Source organism: Antechinus flavipes, chromosome 3 (assembly GCF_016432865.1).
Source record: "Antechinus flavipes isolate AdamAnt ecotype Samford, QLD, Australia chromosome 3, AdamAnt_v2, whole genome shotgun sequence".
NCBI classification, from domain to species: domain Eukaryota; kingdom Metazoa; phylum Chordata; class Mammalia; order Dasyuromorphia; family Dasyuridae; genus Antechinus; species Antechinus flavipes.
In genome coordinates this window covers 204922944-204944329 of record NC_067400.1, presented here as the reverse complement: position 1 = coordinate 204944329, position 21386 = coordinate 204922944, and the positions used below count along the sequence as shown (strand labels likewise).

At 34.2% G+C, this 21386-nt stretch overlaps 2 protein-coding genes across 7 annotated transcripts in view; both read right to left on the bottom strand.

Annotated features, from left to right (window-relative positions):
* The window catches only part of ASB9 (ankyrin repeat and SOCS box containing 9), a 125052-nt gene extending 106204 nt beyond the window's left edge, over window positions 1-18848 (bottom strand). For 4 of the 6 annotated variants that reach the window (XM_051984478.1, XM_051984477.1, XM_051984481.1 and 1 more), the window contains exon 1: window positions 18448-18848. In XM_051984478.1, the coding sequence (XP_051840438.1) occupies window positions 18448-18541 (94 nt within the window). In that variant the 5' untranslated portion in view covers window positions 18542-18848. Of the gene's footprint in view, window positions 1-3999; window positions 4051-18447 lie in introns of all 6 variants that reach the window. The other 2 variants (XM_051984482.1, XM_051984480.1) reach the window with 2 other exon arrangements.
* A 267-nt stretch (window positions 18849-19115) lies between these two features.
* ASB11 (ankyrin repeat and SOCS box containing 11) overlaps window positions 19116-21386 on the bottom strand; it is a 70043-nt gene continuing 67772 nt past the window's right edge. Inside the window, exon 7 of the mRNA XM_051984484.1 lies at window positions 19116-19229. Within this exon, the coding sequence (XP_051840444.1) occupies window positions 19195-19229 (35 nt within the window). The 3' untranslated portion in view covers window positions 19116-19194. The remainder of the gene's footprint in view (window positions 19230-21386) is intronic.

The following is a 21386-nucleotide window of genomic DNA, read 5'->3' as shown; positions in this document are numbered from 1 at the left end:
TAAATTGTCCTTTTCATACTTTCTTGCTGAATGATAAAATTATATTAGATTCATACATCATATTCTATTCAGTCATTTCCCAAATAGAAATAGAAATAGATGTTGTATTTATCAAATATTTTCTGCAGCTATTAATGTAAACATATGGTTTTTATTTTGTTCTTAAGATGTATTATGTTTGTAATTTTTTTAATATTGAAAAAACCCTACAGTCATCAAAAAACTCTCCTATATAACTTTTCTAAAACTCTATTTGGGTCCTTAACTTCTTTCTTGTTTATTTATCCATTCATTCATTCATTCATATATGCTAGATTCATCTAGGACTAAAGAGGGTACATTAAGGGGCTGAGTTCAAATTTGACCTCAGATCTTTACTATGTGATTTAATCTGTCACTTTTCCCCCTTCCTTATCACTTAAACTGTTTGTCTTACTTTTTTCATCTGCAAAATGAGAATGATAATAGCATCTGCTACCCAGAATTGCTCTAAGATTCAAATAAGATAACAATTTAAAGTATTTAACATTTAACAAAATATTTAACATTGCACATAGTAAGTATTAAGTATTATAGTTCTGCTGTCCATTTTTAGACAGCAATTCAATCCTTATTACTAACTATTCCTTTAAACTCCTTTATAGTCTATGCCATTTGGTATTTGTGTATATACATGTATACATATATATTTGTATCTATGTGTGTATATATAACATATATGTATATAGTTATACATAAAATACACATATATATTTCATATATATAGTTCAGATATTACTTCAGTATCTATATCTTACAGTATATTAGTGATTTTCTTAATATTACTTTTTAAAAAATATTTATTTTGGTTATACATATAATTTTTTTTTACATATTTCCTTATGAATCATGCTGGGAGAGAAAAATCAGAACAAAAGAGAAAAATAAAACAAAAGTAAAAAAAGTGAACACAGCTTGTGTTGATTTACATTCAGTCTCCATAATTCTCTCTCTGGAAGTGGATGATGTTTTTCCATCCAAAGTTTATTGGTATTGCCTTGGATCACTGAACCGCTGAGAAGAGTCAAGTCCTTCACAGTTGATCATTGCATAATCTTGCTGTTACTGTGTACAATGTATTCCTGCTTCTGCTTGTTTCACTCTGCATCAATTTATGTAAATCTTTCCAGGCCTTTCTCAAATCAGCTTGTTTATCACTTTTTTTAGAACAATAATATTCCATTACTTTCATATACTTATTTCTCCATCCACTCATTTCCCAATCTACTCATCTATTCATCTACTCATTTTCCAGTTTTTTGCCATCATAAAACAAGCTGTTAAAAACATTTTTGCACATATGAGTCTTTTTCCTTAATTTATTATCTCTTTGGGATACAGACCCAGTAGTGGCACTGCTGGGTCAAAAAATATGCACAATTTTATAGCCCTTTGGGCATAATTCCAGATTGCTCTCCAGATAGGTTGGATCAATTCATAACTCCATCAACAATGCATTAGTGTCTCAGTTTTCCCACATCCCTTCAACACTTATCATTACCTTTTCCTGTCATCTTAAGAAATCTGAGAGCTATAAGGTGGTACCCCAGAATTATTTTAATTTGCATTTCTCTAATCAATAGTGATTTAGAGCATTTTTTTCATATGACTACAGATGGCTTTAATTTCATCATCTGAAAATTGTTCATATCCTTTGATCCATTTATCAATTGGGGAATGACTTGTATTCTTATAAATTTGATATATTTTTTATATAGTTTAGAAATGAGGCCTTTGTCAGAAACACTGGCTGTAAACATTTTTCCCAGCTTTGTGCTTCCCTTCTAATCTTGGCTGTGTCTTAAAATTACTTTATCAAAGATCATGACTGCTATTTTTTTAATTCACCTGAATTCTGCTCCTACCTTCATATTAACACTTTGTAAGTCTTTACAATTTGTATGCTTCTTGTAAAGCATGATCTTGTTCTAATCCATAATGTTCTTTTTTTTTCCCACTTTGTAAGTGGATTTATAATTCAGTGCTATAATTGATGATTGCTTATTTCCCTACATTATTCGTTCCCTTTGTTTCCTGCCCCCTGTTAAAAAGGAAAAGTAGAAGAAGCAATGTGATCAACACTATCAATCTATTTCCATTAAACTGCTTCTCTTTTCTAACCCATAGCCGGACTTCAATTACCAGTTCCTACTCTTTTCCTTCCTCCTTCCTTTCTTCTTCCCTTCTCCTTTTATCTCTTTCTTTCTCTCTTCTTTCCTCTTTCCTCTTTTTTCTCTCTCCCCTTTTTCTTTTTTATTTATTTCTTTCTCTCTATATATCTTTCTTCTTTCTCTGACATTATTTCTTCCTTTCTTCTCTTCCTCCCTTCTTCCTTTTCTTTTTTCCTTCCTTTTTTTTGCCTTTTTTTCTTTCACTCCCTTTTGCTCTCCCATCTTTCTTTCCATTAAATCTTCCCTTTATGATTCACATTCAAAAATTCACATATTTTGTGTCATTATTCCTTTCTCATTTCTTCTCTCCCTTTTAAACCCACATATCCCCTTTCCCTATCCTTACCTGTTACTCTGTAGAGTTTAATATATTGTTATGCCAGACTTTTTGTGTTTGCATATAAGTGTATATGTTTGTATAAATACATGCATATGTATATATATATATATGTTTACATATTTTATTTTCCTGTGTTTGAATATTCAAATGAACACAAATCTTCATTTGGTTCAGATGAGAATGAGATTTATTTAGTGACATTATTTCTTTGAACAATTCCCCAACCTTCTTCCTCATTTGCTTCCCCAGTGAATATTCCTTTGTGCCAGGAAATAAAATTTCAAAAGAAAAAGAAAAGAAAAACTTCTTTGGCATAGAAAACAAATGAAGTTGCCAGAAAGGAGGAGAGATTCTCAATAACAGGGGAAAGAAGAGAAACAAAAGGAAAGAAAAATGTCATGAAATATATTTTAAAAAGAGGAAAATTTATCATAAATTTAAGTAAGACTCCAAACAAAATTTTACAGGAACAGGGTAGAATACTGGAAATGAAAAAAAATTAATAAAGGAGAAGAAAGGCTTTGGGAAAGTTATATCAAATTAATTTAAGCAAGACCAATCACAAAGACAAAAATATTAGCTTAAAAGGAAGTAATAAAAATTACTAAAATATTAGAGAAGCAAACTGAAGAAAACACAAATATAACTCTAAATTTTATATATAAATGGACTAAATGAGCCAACACAATGGAAGAGAGGAGCAGAAAGTATAAACAAACAAAACTCTACAATCTGTTATTTACAAGAACTTCTAAGAAGCATATACACATAGAATCAAAATGAAAGGCTAGATCAAAATTTACCATGTATCAGATGAGTCCAAAAAAGCAGGGTTGCAATCATGCTAGCAAACAAAGCAAAAAATTTTTTAAATCATAATTTCAAGGAGACAAATAAGGAAATTATATTATACTTAAAGAAAAACAGATAATGTATCAATATCAATATTATACATATGTACCAAATGGCATACCATAATACATATTGGAAAAGTTAACTGAATTACAAAAATACCTACTAATACTGAAATAACTTGAGACTACTGTTACTTGCTCAGAGTTGGACAAATCTAGCACAGGGAAACCAAAGGACAGAAATGAAACTACTCTGTGATAATTTAGACTAAAAAAGTAATGATATTTTCTGAATGAGAATATTAAATAGGTACATATCTCTCAGCAATATATAATGCATTTACAAAAATAAACCATATGCTAGGACACAGAAATTTATATTTACATATAAATGTAAAAATGAAATACTAAGTATACATCCTTTAGTGTCACTAATGCCATAAAAATAGATTGCAGTGTAGAGAGATGGAGTAAAAGACACAGACCTAAATGGAGACTTAATAATGAAAGTCTGAACAATGAGAGGGTCAAAGAACAAATCACAGAAATAATTAATAACTATGTGAAGGACAATAATAATGATGAGACAACATACCAAAATTTCTGGGATACAGCTAAAGCAGTCCTCAGAGGAAAAATTATATCCCTAAAAACATAAGTTAACAAAATAGAAAAAATGAGGATTAATTGACTGAATATGTAAATTTTAAAATTAGAAAACCAACAAATAAGTAAATCGAAAATAAGCATAAGAGAGGAAATCTTCACTATTAGAGGAGAAATAGATAAATTTAAATCCTGCACTAATAAATAAAACTGAGGTTTTTGTTGTTGTTTTTTAAAAGGCGAATAACAATGTTGACAACTGTTTAGGTGAATTGATCAAAAAGAAGAGGAAAATAAAATAAAATTTAAATGAACAAGGTTAAAATCACAACAAATAAAAAGAATTATTAAAATCTTCTATAAATAGTATGTGCCTATAATCCTGAAAATTCAAAAGAAATAGAAAATTACCTACAGGACTATAAAATAGCCAAATTAACTGAATACCAAATAGAGATTTTCAATAATCCAATTTTAGGAAGGGGGGCAGTCTAGTGACTCTATCAAACTTTTTTTAAATTTAATTTTATTTTAACATTTTTATTTTCCCTAATTATATGTAAAATAATTTTTTATTTTTGTTTTTAAAACTTTGCGTTCCAGATTCTCTTCCTTCCTCTCTACTCCAAACCCCACTGAGAAGGCATATGTGTAGCTATGCAAAATAGTTCCATAAAAGTCATGTTATGAAAGAAAACATATATATCTCCCCTCCAAAAAAAAAAAAGAAAGAAAGAAAGAAAGAAAAAACCAAAAATATACTTCAGTCTGTATTCAGAAACAATCAGTTCTTTCTCTGTGCATGGACAGCATTTTTCAACACAAGTCCTTCAGAGTTGTCTTGGATTATTGTATTGCTGAGAATAGCAAGGTCATTCACAACTGATCATCTCAGAACATTGCTATTTCGTTGTATACAATACAATTTCACTTTGCTTGAGCTCATTGAAGACTTTCCAGGTTTTTCTGAGAGCATCCTGCTCATAATTTCTTATAGAATAATAATATTCCATCATAATCACATACCACAATTTATTCAACCATTCCCCAATTGATGGGCATCACCTGAATTTCCAGTTCTTTGCCCTGAGAAAAAAAGCTGCTATAAATATTTTTGTATATGTAAGTCCTTTTCCTTTTTTTAAAATCTCCTTTGGAATTCATGGAATTCATAGTGGTACTGTTAGGTCAAATGATATGCATGATTTTAAAGTCCTTTTGACATAGTTCATATCTTTTGATCATTTATTAATTGAAAATGGATCTTATATTTTATAAATTTGACTCAGTTCCCTAAACATTTGAAAAAGAGTTCTTCATCAAAGAAATGAGTTTCAAAATTATTCTCCCAATTACTATTGCTCACTGTATTTCCCCCCCTCTTAATTCTTTTCTTTCTCCTTTCACCCTGATTTTTTCAAAAGAATCAGACTTTTTCAGTCTTTTGACTACCTCCTCCACCAATATGCTCTCTCTTCTATCACCTTCTTCCCTTCTTGTGTCCTCTTCTTCTCTTACTTTCTTGAGGGGTAAGATAGATTTCTTTTGTTTTGTTTTGTTGTTTGTTGTTGTTTTTGCTGAGGCAATTGGGGTTAAGTGACTTGCCCAGGGTCACACAGCTAGGAAGTCTTAAGTGTCTGAGGTCAAATTTGAACTCAGGACCTCCTGACTTAAGGATTAGTGCTCTATCCACTGTACCATGTAGCTGCCCCATAAGATAAATTTCTATACCAATATTAAGTGTGTATTTTATTTTCTCTTTGAGCCAATTCTAATGAGAGTAAGATTCATTCATTCTCCTTCCTCTTCTTCTCTTCCCCTCCATTGTAAAACCTTTTCTTGCACTCTTTTTGGCAGATAATTTGCACCTCTCCTTTTCCCTTTCTCCCAGTACATTCCTCTCTCACCCCTTAATTTTATTTATTTATTTATTGTTAGATATCATCCCTTCATATTCAACTCACACCTGTGCCCTCTATGTATATATACTCTTAACTGCCACAACAATGAGAAAGTTCTTATGAGTTAAAAGCATTATCTTCTCTGGGAGAAATGTAAACAGTTCAACCTTATTAAGTCCCTTATGATTTCATTTTTCTGATTACCTGCTTCTCCTGCTTCTGATTATATGCTTCTCCTGAGTCCTATATCTGAAAATCACATTTTCTATTCAGCTCTGGTCTTTTCTCACAAATTCCTGAGAGTCCTCTATTTCACTGAATATCTACTTCCCTTTTGCCCCTCTCCCCCCAGCAAAAGGATTATACTCATTTTTGCTGAGTAAATTATTCTTGGTTATAATCCTAGCTCCACTGTACTTCAGAATATCATATTCCAAGCCCTCCAATTCTTTAATGTAGAAGATGTTAAATCTTGTGTTAGCCTGACTCTGGCTCCATTATACTTGAATTATTTCTTTCTGGATGCCTGCAATATTTTCTCCTTAATCTGGAATTTGGCTATAATATTCCTGAGAGTTTTCATTTTGGGACCTTTTTCAGGAAGAGATCAGTAGATTTTTTTTTCAACTTCTATTTTACCCTTTGGTTCTAGACTATCAGCACAGTTTTCCTTGATAATTTCTTGGAAAATAATGGTTATGTATTGGTCAACCTGCCATTTGGGGGAGGGGATGGGGGGAAGGAAGGGAAAAATTGGAACAAAGAGTTTTGAAATTGTCAATGCTGAAAAACTACCCATGCATATATGTTGTAAATAAAAAGCTATAATAAAAATAATTAAAAAAGAAAAAAAAAAAGAAAAAAGAAAAATGATGTTTAGCTTGGCTCTCTTCAACAACGAGATGATTCAAACCAGTTCCAATTGTTCAATAATGAAGAGAGCCAACTACACCCAGAGAGAGGACTGTAGGAACTGAGTGTGGTTCACAACATAGCATTTTCACTCTGTTTGTTGTTGTTTGCTTACATTTTATTTTGTTTCTCTTTTTTTGTGTGTGGTACAATAATTATATAAATATTTATGCATATATTGGATTTAACATATATTTCTACCATGTTTGATATTTTAAAAAAAGAAAAATGATGTCTAGGCTTTTTTTAATCATGGTTTATTATTGGTAAACCAATAATTTTAAGTTATTTTTCCTAGATCTATTTTCCAAGAAAGTTGTTTTTCCAGTGAGGAATTTCACATGATTTTCTATTTTTTCAGTCTTTTGATTTTTAAAAATTGTTTCTTGATTTCTCATTAGCTCAATTAGCTTTCATTAGCCCAATTCTAATTTTTAAGGAATTATTTTCCTCAATAAGCTTTTGTACATCCTTTCCCATTTGCCCATTTTTACTTTTTAAGATGTTCTTCTCATCAACTTTTTGCATCTCCTTTTGCCTCACTCTCATTTCTTTTCCCAATTTTTCCTCTATCTTTCTTACTTGATTTTCAAAATCCCTTTTGAGCTCTGCCATGACCTGAGACCAATTCTTATTTTTCTTGGAGGCTTTGTACATAAGAGCTTTGACTTTGTTATCATCTTCTCAATGTATGTTTTGATCTTCCTTGACACCACAGCAATTTTTAATGATCAAAATCTTTTTCTGTTGTTCTATGGAGTATCAATCCAAATGCATGTTAAAATCTCCACAGTATGAAATGGTAATAAGACCTCAATCAGAGAAATTTTGGGAGCAGATAAAATCAGGATTCATCTTCAGAAGATAATACTAAGTAAAAAAAGCTTCCACCCCAAAGAGTAATGTGAAATATTATTCAAAAATCAAATGAGAAACATTGAGGAAAAATTAAATATATATACATATATATATATATATATATATATATATATATATACACACACACACACACACACGTGTGTGTGTGTGTGTGTGTGTGTGTGTGTGTGTGTATGTATCCAAGAAAAACAAGATTATGGGGGGGAAATGTTAACCAACTATAAAAGGAGATACAGTCTTAAAGATGAAAGTAATTCTCTGAAATTAGAATCAGATAAGGGAAAGCCACAAAAGGTATAAGAGATCAAGAAATAATAAGACAGATTATAAAGAATGAAAAATAGGACAGAATGTTTAACATTTTATAAGAAAAGCAAGAGATCTGGAAAACAGATCAAGAAAAAGAAAATTTAAGAATATTTGGACTGCCTGAAAGTTGTGACCAAAAAAAAAAAAAAAAAAAAACCCTTGATATAATAATGCAAAAAATAATCCAAGAGAATTGTCTTAGAGTAATAAAACAGGAGGGGAAAAGTAGAAATAGAAAAAAATCCAATTACTACCTCAATGAGATCTTTTGTGGAAAACACATAGGAATATTATTGCCAAATTTCAAAACCCTCAGATCAAAGAGAAATTTTTTCAAAAAAACAAGAAAAAACAATTCAAATATGCTGGAACTACAATTGGAATTGTACAGGACTTATTAGCAGCCACAATAAAAGACCACAGGTCCTAGAATCATATCTATTGACACTCAAAAGAACTAGGCCTGTGGCCAAAGAGATCATATCCAGCAAAAATACCCATAATAATGGATGAGAAAAAATGGACATTCAATGAACTTGCAGATTTTTCAAGACTTTCTATCAACCAAACCACTCAATAGAAAATTTAATATATAGGAGCCAATATCAAAGATCAATTTCAAGGAACTCAACTTGACAAAATGCTTGTGTGTGTGTGTGTGTGTGTGTGTGTGTGTGTGTGTGTATGTTTAACATGGGAAATGTATACCATATGTTCAAGATTGACATTAGCAGTAGGGTAGCTCAAAAGAAAGATTGGGGCATATGTTATACAAAGGAAGTACAAAGAAAGAATAGACACAAAGTAGAGCGGGAAGAGGGCTCCTAGTTCGGAAAATCTACTCACATCAGAAATGGATTTAATAGGATAAATAAAGGGTATAGAACTCTCCAAAATCTATTAAAAAAAAAAAGTGGGTAGGGATGGGCACATGGGGAAGCAAAGGAGAAGGGAAGAAGACAAGGGAGGTTAAGATGAGGCAAGTTAAGGAGGAGAATTAAAGCAAAGGGTCAGCAGGGATAGGAAAGGGGTGTGTGTGTGTGTGTGTGTGTGTGTCCTTTCTTAACTACAGTCTGCTTGGGAGAGATGGGGATGATGAAAGGAGGAAAAAAAGAATAAAGTAAAAAAGGTGCATGGCAGAGAACAAAATAATAACTTACAAGGAAGTAAAGAAAAAATGGACACTCGTGAATATAATTTCTTCTACTAATATATATATATATACATATATATATTATATATTCTACTAATAATACTTCTACTAATATATATATATATATTCTAATAATAATACTTCTACTAATATATATATATTTTCTTGAGTTGGCAATTAATTGTTATATATTTTGAATCTTCCCTGATGTTTTGCTGGGCAAATAACAATGTTCTCTTTCTTTTTATTTTGTTTTGTCCCTTTTCTGTTTTTCTTTTTCTTTATGCATTTTTTTTAATTTAAAAAATATGTATAGTAGACATTTTTCATATGGTCTTTCCAGTATGGATAGAGAGATCAAACTATTGTGAGATTACAGATCTGTCCTAGAGAGTTCTGCAGTGTACTAGGGTATGACACACTTGGAATCACTATTCCAAACGGTATCCTGGACTCTTCCTTCATAGTGGTAAATGTCTTTAACAAGCATACATTTATTTCCCTGTTTTGTGCTTTATTCCACATTTATTGTTAAAGGGTCACTGAACAAGATTATTGTTACATCACCTAAAGATATTTTTACTATCTTGATGCCTAGATAAGAGACATCCTGTTGTTGTTATAAAAGAGATGTCATTTTGTTCTACTGATCAAATGGTGATTTTTTTTTTAAATGAACAAACAATAAGCACAACAGGCTTATAATTTCTGCATCTTTAGTTAATTGTGAAATGACAAAGATGTTGTGCATCATTTATTATTATTATTGTTATTATGAGCCAGGCAATAAGGGTTTAATCACTTTCCCAGGGTCACACAGCTAGTAAGTGTCAAGTGTCTGAAGCTAAATTTGAATTCAGGCCGTCCTGACTCCAGGGTTGGTGTTCTGACACTACATCATCTATCTATCCCACATGTTTATTATATTTGAAAGCCTACATGATTTCTATAAATACCATCAGTGAGAATGCCCTGAATTTGTACATAGATAAATCACATAAAAAATTCTGTAAAGATAGGATTACAGCCATACTAGTTGGTAATCAGTAAGTTTCTCTAAGGCTCCTTTTTTTGGTATTTTTTCCACAACAGCAAAAAAGAAAGAAATTAAAGACATAAAGATAGGCTAAGAGAAGAAAAACCTATCCTTATTTTCTGATGGCATAATGGCTTGCATAGAAAATCCTAGAAAAGCAGCAAAGAAAATAGAAACAATAACTTCAATAATGGTGGTGATGATGACGACAGTGATAATAGCTAGTATTCATATAGTGTTCTACGTTTTGCCAAGCACTTTACAAATATCATCTCATTTGATCATCACAACAATCCAGTAAGATAGATGTCATTTGTCTCAACCATTCTAGAGATGAGAAAACTGAGTCTATAAGTGACTTTCCTGGGGTTGCACAGCTAGTAAGTGTTTAAGGGAAGATTTGAACTCGGGTCTTCCTAACTCCAAGTACAGCACCTAGCTATGCTTCAAGTTTTTGATGTCACCCTTGAACAAAACAATATACTTTCCCCAAAACAGCATTTATATGTAGCAACTGAAACATTCAGAAAGTAATAATATAAGTAAGGAAGTAATTATAAAATGTACCTGGGAGCTGACCACACTCAATGCAATCATAATTACAACATATTCATTAAAGAAATAAAGAACAACTTAAGTAATTGGAGGGATATTAATAAAATTATAAATATACACACAAATGCTTTCAATACTATAAATATAATCACTATTAATGCTGTAAACATATATGTGTTAATAAATGCAGTAAATATTTATATGATAAAAATTGATTTATAAGTTTAGTGTTATACATTTTACAGAGCAAGACAAAATTTCAAAATTCATTTGGTATGGCAAAAAATTCATCTATCAAGGAAAATAATGAAAAAGTAGGAATTGAGAGGAAATTGCATCACTAGACCTTAACATATATTATAAATAGAAATCATTACAAAGTAGCCTCTAGATGGTCCAGTGGATAGATTAGCTCAGTCTGTAATCAGAATTTTTCTTCCTGAGTTCAAATCTAGCCTCAAAAGTATACCAGATGTGTATCTCTGGGCTAATCACTTAAAACCTATTTGCCTCAGTTTCCTCATCTATAAATTGAGATGGAGAATGAAATAGCAAACCACTCCAGTTTCTTTGCCAAGAAGACCCCAAATGGGATGACAAAAAGGCAGACATGGCTAATACAAATGAATAACAACAATATTACATACAATTTTTTTTAAAAATTCAAGATAAATATGTCAAAATCAAAATTAACTGAACTTAGTAACTCAGCATTATGATGAACCTAGAAACAAAGTCCCTAGGAAATAATAATCTATTTGAAAAGAATTCTAGGAAAATTAGAAAGCAGTCTGACAGAAATTAGGTTTAGTCCAACATTTTGCATTCTATGCCATAGCAGCTTGAAAATTGATAAGCAAAATGATCATTTAAAGTTATGTCATCAAAACAGAAAAAAAAACAGATGAGATACTTTTATCAAATATCAATGATAAGGTTACTTAAATGATTGATAGACAGGCAGGAAGGTAGATAGATAGATAGATAGATAAATGGATGGAGAGACAGTTGATCATAGAAGAATGGCTGGAAGGATATATACATGATAGATGAATAAAAAGACAGATCAATTGGACAGATTTGATAATAGATGGAGACAAATAGATGGATGAATAGACAGATAGATGGACAGACATACATAGATATCTATATATGCACACATATACAAACATACATATATATGTAGGTACAATTAGTGGAAATATATATGACCAAAAGTTTATTCCCCAATAGAAGCATATTTATAGTCATGAAAGAATGTTCCAAATCACTAATAATCAGAGAAATGATTAGCCAAAGCTTAGAAACAAAGTAGCTATCTACTGATTAGTTAATAGTTAACTCACTACAGTATATGAATGTAAATGAAATATTGTGAAAAACAATAGTGAATACAATGGATTCAGAGAAGCATGCGAAGATATGAATTGATATGAATTTAACTTAGCAAGAAAATATTTCACAAAAAGATTCCAACAATAAAATAGCAATAACAACAACAAAATAATCAAACCCAAATTCTCTCAAATTATAAGAACCACACTTAGCCCAAACAAGATATTGTCAGAAAGCCCTACCCTCATTTCTTTGCAGAGGTTGGATATATCAGAATTTTGCAGTATAGGTCTTTGAGGACAGAGACTGTCTTTGGCAATTTTATAATACCCAGTGCTTTTCACAACGATTGGCACATATTATTGCTCAATCATTTCAGTTATGTTTGACTCATCGTGACCCCATTTGGTGTTGTCCTGGCAAAAATACTGTAGTAATTTTGCCATTTCCTTTCCCAACTTATTTTACAGATGTAAAAACTGAGGCAAACAATTCCTTGCCCAGGGTCATACTGCTGGTAAGTGAAGGCAGATTTGAATTCAAGAAAATGAGTCTTCCTGAACTCTAGGTCCAGAACTCTGTGCACTATGGCGCCACCTGGCTGCCCTGCTTAGCACATAGCAGATGCTTTAAAAAAGGTTTATTGATTATTTTTTCTGAAGTGTTTTTCTCCTCTCTATATTCTATATTATAAGGGATTGTCTTGGAAAGGGGGAGAGAGGAGGAATGTTTCAGGAAAGTATAAATGACCAATATAATATTTTTAATGTTATTTGATGATCACATAACACATGCTATCAGATGACTTTCTCAAAATACTGGAGAATTTGTTGCAAAGTGAGATATAAAAACAATGCATTCGTCTGCTAGGGAGGTAGGGGGGTGGGGAGAGAAGGGGATAAACAGTCTCCTTGTTCTTGGAAACGGAGAGAAATTTGTTTCAACGGTGTGTGTTGATGGAAGGATTCCAATGGAAAAATTCCATTGGAATCATACTGAAAATGTTGTATTCCAATGAGCAAGGGTGAAGTTTGGAGAGGGGGGTAAATGGAGGGTAAAGAGAGAAGAGGGAAAAGCTAAATTATAGCTTTAGAGCATGAAAAAAACCTAAAGGTCAGCTGGGTCAATGCATTCATTTTCCAGATTGGAAAGCCAGAAAATTTATTTGTGCAATTTTATAACAAAGGCATCAAGTAGGTAGGAAAACTGAAAGTTGAACCTTGGTCAACTGATCTCAAAATCAGTGATTTTCCCCCCTTTTAAGGTAATTACTACTTTAATCCAACAAACAAGCTGATCCCTCCTGTGGCTTAGGAAGGGTATTTTCCCCATTATGAAATCAGAACACAACTTTTCTGCAATCCCCCTTCTTTCTTCACTGCTTGTTTTATAGAACTGCTTGTTTTGTAGATGGAGTAGATCTTTGTATATGTTATTTATGATGCTGGAACTTTATTACATACACACACAAAGACACACACATATCCCACCTCCTACAATCAGCATCTTAAATCTCTTATTCAGACTTACTCATCTTTATCTACCAGTAAGGCAGTATAGTTAGTAAGTGGAAAAAACCCAGGAGTAGGAGTTCACTCACTTGATTATTTGTTGTTTCAGTCACTCCCAACTCGTCGTGACCACAGTGTCTTGGCACAGACACTGGAGAGTTTGGCCATTTCCTTCTCCTGCTCATTTCACAGATGAGCAAACTGTGGCAAACAGGGTTAATTGATTCATCCAGTATTACACAGCTAGTATGTGTCTGAGGGCAGATTTGAACTCATGAAAATGACTTTTCCTGATTCTTAGTCTTAGCTGCCTCACTCACCCAATTATACAGCCAATTAATTGTGTGATCCTTATCTCCCTTAGTTTTCTAATCTGGAAGGATTTGAACAAAAATCTAAGCTGGAGCTGAAGCAGACTTTACAGGATACCTAAGCCATCTCTTAATTAACAGGTAGAGTGCCAGTGCCAGAATCAAGAGGCCTCATCTTCCTGATTTCAAATATAGCCTCAGATACTTAATGAGCTGTGTGACTCTGGGTAAATCACTTAAACTTGCTTGCCTCAGTTTCCTCATCTGTAAAATAAGAAAAGGAAATGGCAAAGCACTCCAGTAGCTTTGCCAAAACTTAAAAATAAATAAACACACGGGACCAAGAAAGTTGGACATGACTGAAATAAGATTGACTGAAGTCACCAAATCCAACAAGCTTTTCTCAGTTCTCAAGATCTTAGAGAGATCTGTGGGCATTTGGGAAACATTTGATTTTGTGTACTATAGGACATGGAAATCCTAACTACTCTAGTGATTCAGCTAACCTTTCTCCAATCTGTTGCTACAATTCTATTCAGCTCCAGCCCCATCTCTCCAAACTGTGGATCAATTCACCTGCTTTTATTAAGCACCTAATTATATGCTAGACTCTGAGCTAAACTCTGGGAATATAATTTTATATGCTTTATTTTTATATTATAATAAATAATTTTATATGGATATTATAAGTGGATAGAGCACCAGTCCTGAAGTCAGTTTAAAAATACTGGAATTCAAATCCAATGTCTGATACTCCAGGCAAGTCATTTAACCCTATTGCTTCCCTATTCCTGCCCTCCCCTCCCCAAATCTACATAAAATAAAATTAAGGCAAAATTTTGAGGGAAGGATGCCAGTAGCTGGGGAAATTGAGAAAGGCTTCATGTACAAGTTGTCAAGAGCAGTTTTGAAGCAAAATAAGGCAAAGATGAGATAGAAATGCATTTCAAGCAGGAGAAAGTATGCAAATGGAGAGGTGAAAAGGCTAGGTTAACTGGACCACAGAGTGTGGGGGAAGGGAAGTTTTGGATAATCAGATCAGAAAGGTAGATTGAGACTGAAAAAGGTTGATTAACTGTCTATATAGATTTCCATTTGAATATAAACTTAAACAGATCCTCAAATTAACTTGTTTATTTCCCTCTCTGCATCCCTCTTCCCCCAAACTAGCTCCCCTTTAAAATATCTCTGCTTCTGTCAGTGGTACTCTTACTTTCCCAGATGTTAATATATGCAAGTTTGAAATCTCAGATTAAAATTTTGTTCATTCTTCCCCTTTCATCTCCATATAGAGATGCCACATCTTGACATTTTTTTCCCTTTTGAAATATTTCCATCTGCCCCTGATTCTCCCTAGTCACACCATCATCATTCACCACCTTACACTTGACTACTTAGAAGGGACTTCTCTATTTCAGTCCACTCTACCTGTCCCCTATTGTGTTGTTTCTCATCCTTGTATCCCAAATTCCTAGCATAACATATTGAGGGATGTAGAGCAACACAATGGCTTGAGTCAGAGAATCTGGGTTCAAATTCTTCTTTTAACATTTAGCATATATTAAGCATCTAATTATGTCTTAGACACTGCACTAAGCTATGGAAATATAAAGACCAAAATAAAATAGCCTTTGCCTTCAAGGTGTTTACACTCTTATCAATTTAGAAAGACAGCATAAATAATTCTACATGGATGGGGCAGGTACGTGGGATATGTGATAGAGCAGCAGCTCTTAAGTCCTGAGGACCGGAATTCAAATATGACCTCAGACAGTAACTACTGGGTGATCCTAGGCAAGTCACTTAACCCCAACTATTCCCTCCCAAGAAAAATTAAGTCTATAAAAAATAAATGCAAGGCAAAATTTTGAGGGAAGGATGCCAGCAGCCGGGGAAATTGAGGCAAATCATAACCTCCCTGGGACTCCCTTTATTCATTCTTAAGATGAGCAAATTGGACTAGATGGTCTCTGAAGGTTTTATTGACCAATCCATATTGATCCTACGAACATTTTTCTCTTACTCCCCAGGTGCACTTGAATCCCCTAAGGGGCAGTCCATCCACCCCAGAGCAGTGGATGGGTGGAGGATCACTGTTAGTGGAGCTGCAATGTTATCTCTTAGAATCGCTTCTCCTGAGAGTAAACCCATAAACCAAATCTCCCTTTTGTGTTCTGACCTAAATCAAATGCAGACTGCCAACACAGAGTGCTGAATGAAATAATCTCTTTGATGCAGTGCCCTGTTTTTTACAGAGTCATCAATCAGGAGCTAATGAGGCAGTCCCTGCCTGCCTTGCCCTGGGGGCCCTGGTTCCTTAGGATCACACAAACAAAAGAGACAAGTGTCCAACTCTTGAGACATTTCCCCTGCAGCCCCACTTACTTACATGTGCATCTACATAGATATATTTACAAATACCCAAGACAAAAATATTAAACCCTGCAGTCTCACTCACATACATGTACATTTACATCTATATTTACAAATACATGAAACATTCCCCCTGCAGTCCCACTCACAAACATGTGCATTTATAGATATATTTACAAATACACATGAGAACATTTCCCCTGAAATTCTACTCACAAACATGTGCATTTATATATAGATATATTTACAAATACACGAGAGATTTCCCCTTCAGTCCCACTCATACACATGTGCATCTATACATAAATGTACATATTTCCAAATATGAGGCATTTGCCCCTACAGTCCTAGTCACAAATATGTATATCTACATATAGATGTACATATATACAAATACACAAGACATTTCTCCTATAGTCCCACTCATACTACATGTGCATCTACATATAGATTACATGATTGCAAATACACACGTGTGTATATATATAATATGTATGTGTATAGTTTGCAAACTTATGTGTTTACAAACACACAAGAAATTTCCCCCTGCATTCACTCACATACATGTGCATCCACATGTAAGTGTAGTTTATAAGTTGGTGTTTATGTCTCTATACAGTGTACATTTGCATATGTGTCTATAGACATATACATGTGTTTATATGTGTGTCTATATATGTATCTCTATAGATACACATACATGTTTGTGTTTTAAGTATGCATACATATCCACTGTACATGTGTGTATGCATGTATATGGGGAGGGAGAAATAACTAGGTGGAATTGTGGGTAGAGTTCTGGGCCTAGAGCCAGAAAGACATGTCTTAATTAAGTGTGGCACATCAATGTGACACTCAAGACACATCTGAGCTCAGATTTGGTCTCAGAAACTCACTAGTTGTGTGACCCCAGGCCAGTCACTTAACCCTGTTTGCTCAGTTTCTTCATCTGTAAAATGAGCTGGAGAACAAAATGCCAAACTACCCCAGTATCTTTGCCAAGAAAAGCCCCAAATGGAATCACAAAGAGTCAGACTTGACTGAAAACCACTGAACAACATATGCTTCTATACCACATATATGTGTTTATCTATACTTGCAACTCAAAAGATATATACATGCATATATGCACATTTATAGATGTATCTATAAATATGATTCTATAGAGACATGCTTAGACATGCAATTGCAAAGATAAAGATATCTCTCAGAAGAGAAAAATCCCTCTACCAATGCAGGTCAGCTACACATCTATGTGCAGTTACAAAACAAAAGTCACTCATTTAGAGAGCATGAATTTATTATATCATTTTCTCTTTAAGTAACACTTTTACTCGAGAACCTGCTATATACAGAGTAAATAAGTACCTACTGGGTACTAAGGGATTAAGAACTTTATTAGAGAATATGAATTGAAAATAAAACCTTCTCCACTCCCAGCTGGCCACTACCTTATGGATTTTGAAATCCATGCACTTTTCCCACCAAAACTGAGGTCTCTTTGAAGTCTATCTGAGGTAAACAATTTGAAAGTACAAAGTAATTTTGAACATATGAAAATCAGAAGTTTGGTGCATGTATATATGCACATGTGTTTCTTTGTACATTAACATGCATATTTAATACATATATGCATATACATATACAATAGATAGATGATATAGATAGGAAAACCAGACTCCTCACTGTTTTCCAAGATTCCCGACTCTCCACAATTCAATCTAAACACACACATGTCTATAGGCATGTGTGTACATTATTCATGTATACTTTTACACAAATGTGTATTGTGTGCATACATACATAATCACAGATGTGTGTTCATCAACGCACAAAAGTGTGTGCATATACATGTAGACACATACATGTATGTGTATAGCTATGTATATTTATGCACACACACACTTAAAAATACAAAGATACATTCACATACATATGCATATGTATATAGAGCCTGGATTTACAATTTCATTAATAAAATTAACTTCCAAATGAGAAAAATGCTCTACATAACTGTCTAATTGAGAAAGTAAAGTCACTGATCTCCGGAGCCAGCCTTTCCTGGAAGCTGCACCTAAACATGCTACAGTTCAGAATCAGTTCAATCATCCAGCCCCAGGCTCCAGCTAGGCACAAACTTGCCCTGATCCAGGGTTACTCACCACTCATCAGGGGGTTTGCAAAGGCCTGGAGCTGGGGCTGGCCTCCAAAGCCCTGGGGCTTGCTGGTGCTCCCGTTGCCTCCTTGGCTGGCCATGGGCTCTGCTGGGCTGTGGAGCAGGGCAGGGTTCCCCTCCAGTGGCTCAGGAGAGTTCAAATTCCATCCTCCCCGCCACTCAAAGCTCAGGCGTGTGACTCATCTGTTGAGCACACAGGCTCTGCAGCAGGCTGGGGTTCGGTGCCAGCAGCAGCAGCAGCAGCAGCAGTCTGCCGGTAACCTGAGCACCTAGGTCCCAGGCTTACATCCACCTCCCCTGGCTAGTTAGGGGCTGGCCCAAGCCCAGAGAGACCTCAGGACACCAAGCTCTTAGAGGAGCTGCTGATGTCACGTCCTTTTCCCAAACTGAGACCAATCAGTGAGAGGGCCTTGGAGGTTTATCAGGAAGGAAACTCACAGTTTGTAACTTTGGAGAGTGAGAGGGATGGGGGTGGGGGGGTGAGGGGGGAGATGGTAATAGGGAAAGAAACAGCTTGGAGGCTTGGGCTCAGGAGGCCTGGGGGCTGTGGAGGCCGCCTGCAATAGTCTTGTATATCACATTTCCCAGGTCACTTCTTGCCACAAATCGACCCAGTGGCCTCTGGAGACTCCCATCACTCATGCTCCCACCGAGGACAGAAAGAGCATGGTTTTCTTTGCCTTGAGTCTGTCGGAGCTGCTGGCTCCTGTGCCCTAACTGCATGCTTTGGCCCTCAAGCACATGTGGTCCTCATTTTGCCGAGCTTCCCTATGGAAAAAAAGTTCTCCTTGTAAATGTGCTGCAAGAGGCCATGTTATGAAAAAAAAAAGCTTTTTTTTTTTTTTCCAACCCCACCCCCGGAATTTTAAATTCAGCATAATTGCACTGGATCTCACAGCTCAGGGTTCCCTTTCTCTGCACTTGTTTATTGTTGTTGTTAGTTTATAAAAGAACTAAGTCAAAGCCTATATCTTTCCCAGGCTGTTGTTTATTTTTCAATGCATATTATAGTGATTATTTTTTTAAATACTCAAATGTGATTTCCCATTATGTGTTTTCTTACTTTTCATTTCTCTATTTTTGGTCTTATGGAATTACTTTTTTGTGGCTCAGTCATGAATTACAATCATGATATGTATTTAATAAAGCAAACCAGGTTAGGTGAAGCACCTATATTAGCAATCCGGAGACTGAGCTGCTCGCCTTGACTCTACCACTAATTAGTTGTTTTTCCTCATCTATAAAACAAGGAGGTTGGACAAGATGATTTCTAAGGTCTCTTCTCCTCCTAATATTCTACAATTTTGTATTAATAAGCCCTTGTTAACACTTTCAATTCCATTAATGACCATTTTCATCTTTACTAGAATTTTCCTGGGGGAGTTTTCTAATGGACCTGCAGCAATTTTGTGTTAGTTTCCACATATAAAATGAGACTATCATTCATGCAGAATATAAATAGGTTTAGGATAGGGAATTTGGAGTTCAATGCAAAAATTCCAGTTATAATGAAGGGTCTATCTATGTAAACAGGAGATAACTGTTTTAAATTACATTGCAATCAGGTCAATTCAAAATTAACCTCTAATCATCTGCCTTTGACTTTTACTAACAAATGTACTAGCTTTCAGAGGTACTGTGATGTAATGTACAGAAAAACTGCCTCAGATCTAGAGAAAACTGTTCAATTTCTGCTCTTAACACTCAGGACCTATATGAACGTAGAGAAATCACTTAAGCTCTCAGTGTCCTAGGCAATTCAACCTAAATTGTAAAGAAGGTCAGAATCTACATTGGTAGAGGGTTTTCTCAAACAATAATCTCCTATAGAGGCCACCAGATGGCACCATAGTGGGCAGTGCACTGGGCCAGCACTTAGCAAAGTGCCTGACACATAGCAAGCATTATATAAATGTTAGCTCATTAGTATTATTCCAATGTGGGTAATAATTATATTTACCTCCAGGGGTTGTTGTGAGGTTCGAATGGCATATTTTTAAAGTGTTCAGCACATAGTAGGTAATTAATAAAGCTTTCCCTGTTCCAACAAAATCACAGGTTGCTCCCAACAAGCTTTCAAATTTATTAAGAGCATTCAACTCTTTGTAAATATTGATTTTGACAGTAAGCAAGTTCACCTACTTACTCTGTTGCTATCTCAGCTTCCTTGTATTTGGTTTTTTTACAGAGAAGCTATAGAAATCCAAATAGTTAACTACCTTTCCTGTTCTAGGAAAGGTTGAAAGAGGGCAAAACTGAAATCTATCAAAAATTGAGCAATTTGTTGATCATAGATTTTCAAGGGTTGTTAACACAAGAGGTCAAGATGGAGAGACTACCTAATTTTCCCAAATCCTGAATAATAATGGTGTTACATAGTGCTTTAAGATTTACTTTGCTTGCCACAAACTTGTGAAGTAATGGATCTTTTTTTTTTTTTGTAAACAGGTTTTTTTCCCAATTACATATATAGTTTTAAATATTCATTTTTAATATTATGAGTTCCAATTTTTTCTCTATCTTTCTGCTCCCCTCTTCCCCAAACCTTTCAAATCTCTCCTCTCTAAATAGCGAGCAATTTGATAAAAATTAAGCACGTGCACCAGAAATATTGTTATTATTTTATAAATGAAGAAATTGAGGCACCCATATGCTGTGTGTTTGACTCAATAATTAGATCCTAGATTCAGGTTTCCAACCCAGCTCTCTGCTGACTCAACAATATCACGTTTGTGAGCAAAGACTGAATTGTAATGTAATTTCTTTAAGATCATTGAAGTTCCCTAAACATCAGAAATCCCCATGTTCATATTAAAGTTCTAATAGGAGGCACACTCCAAAAAGGAGATATTGTGGTACAGCATTGAATTTATAATCAGAACAATTATTTAAATTCTGACTCTCTATTACCTCTGTGATCATTGG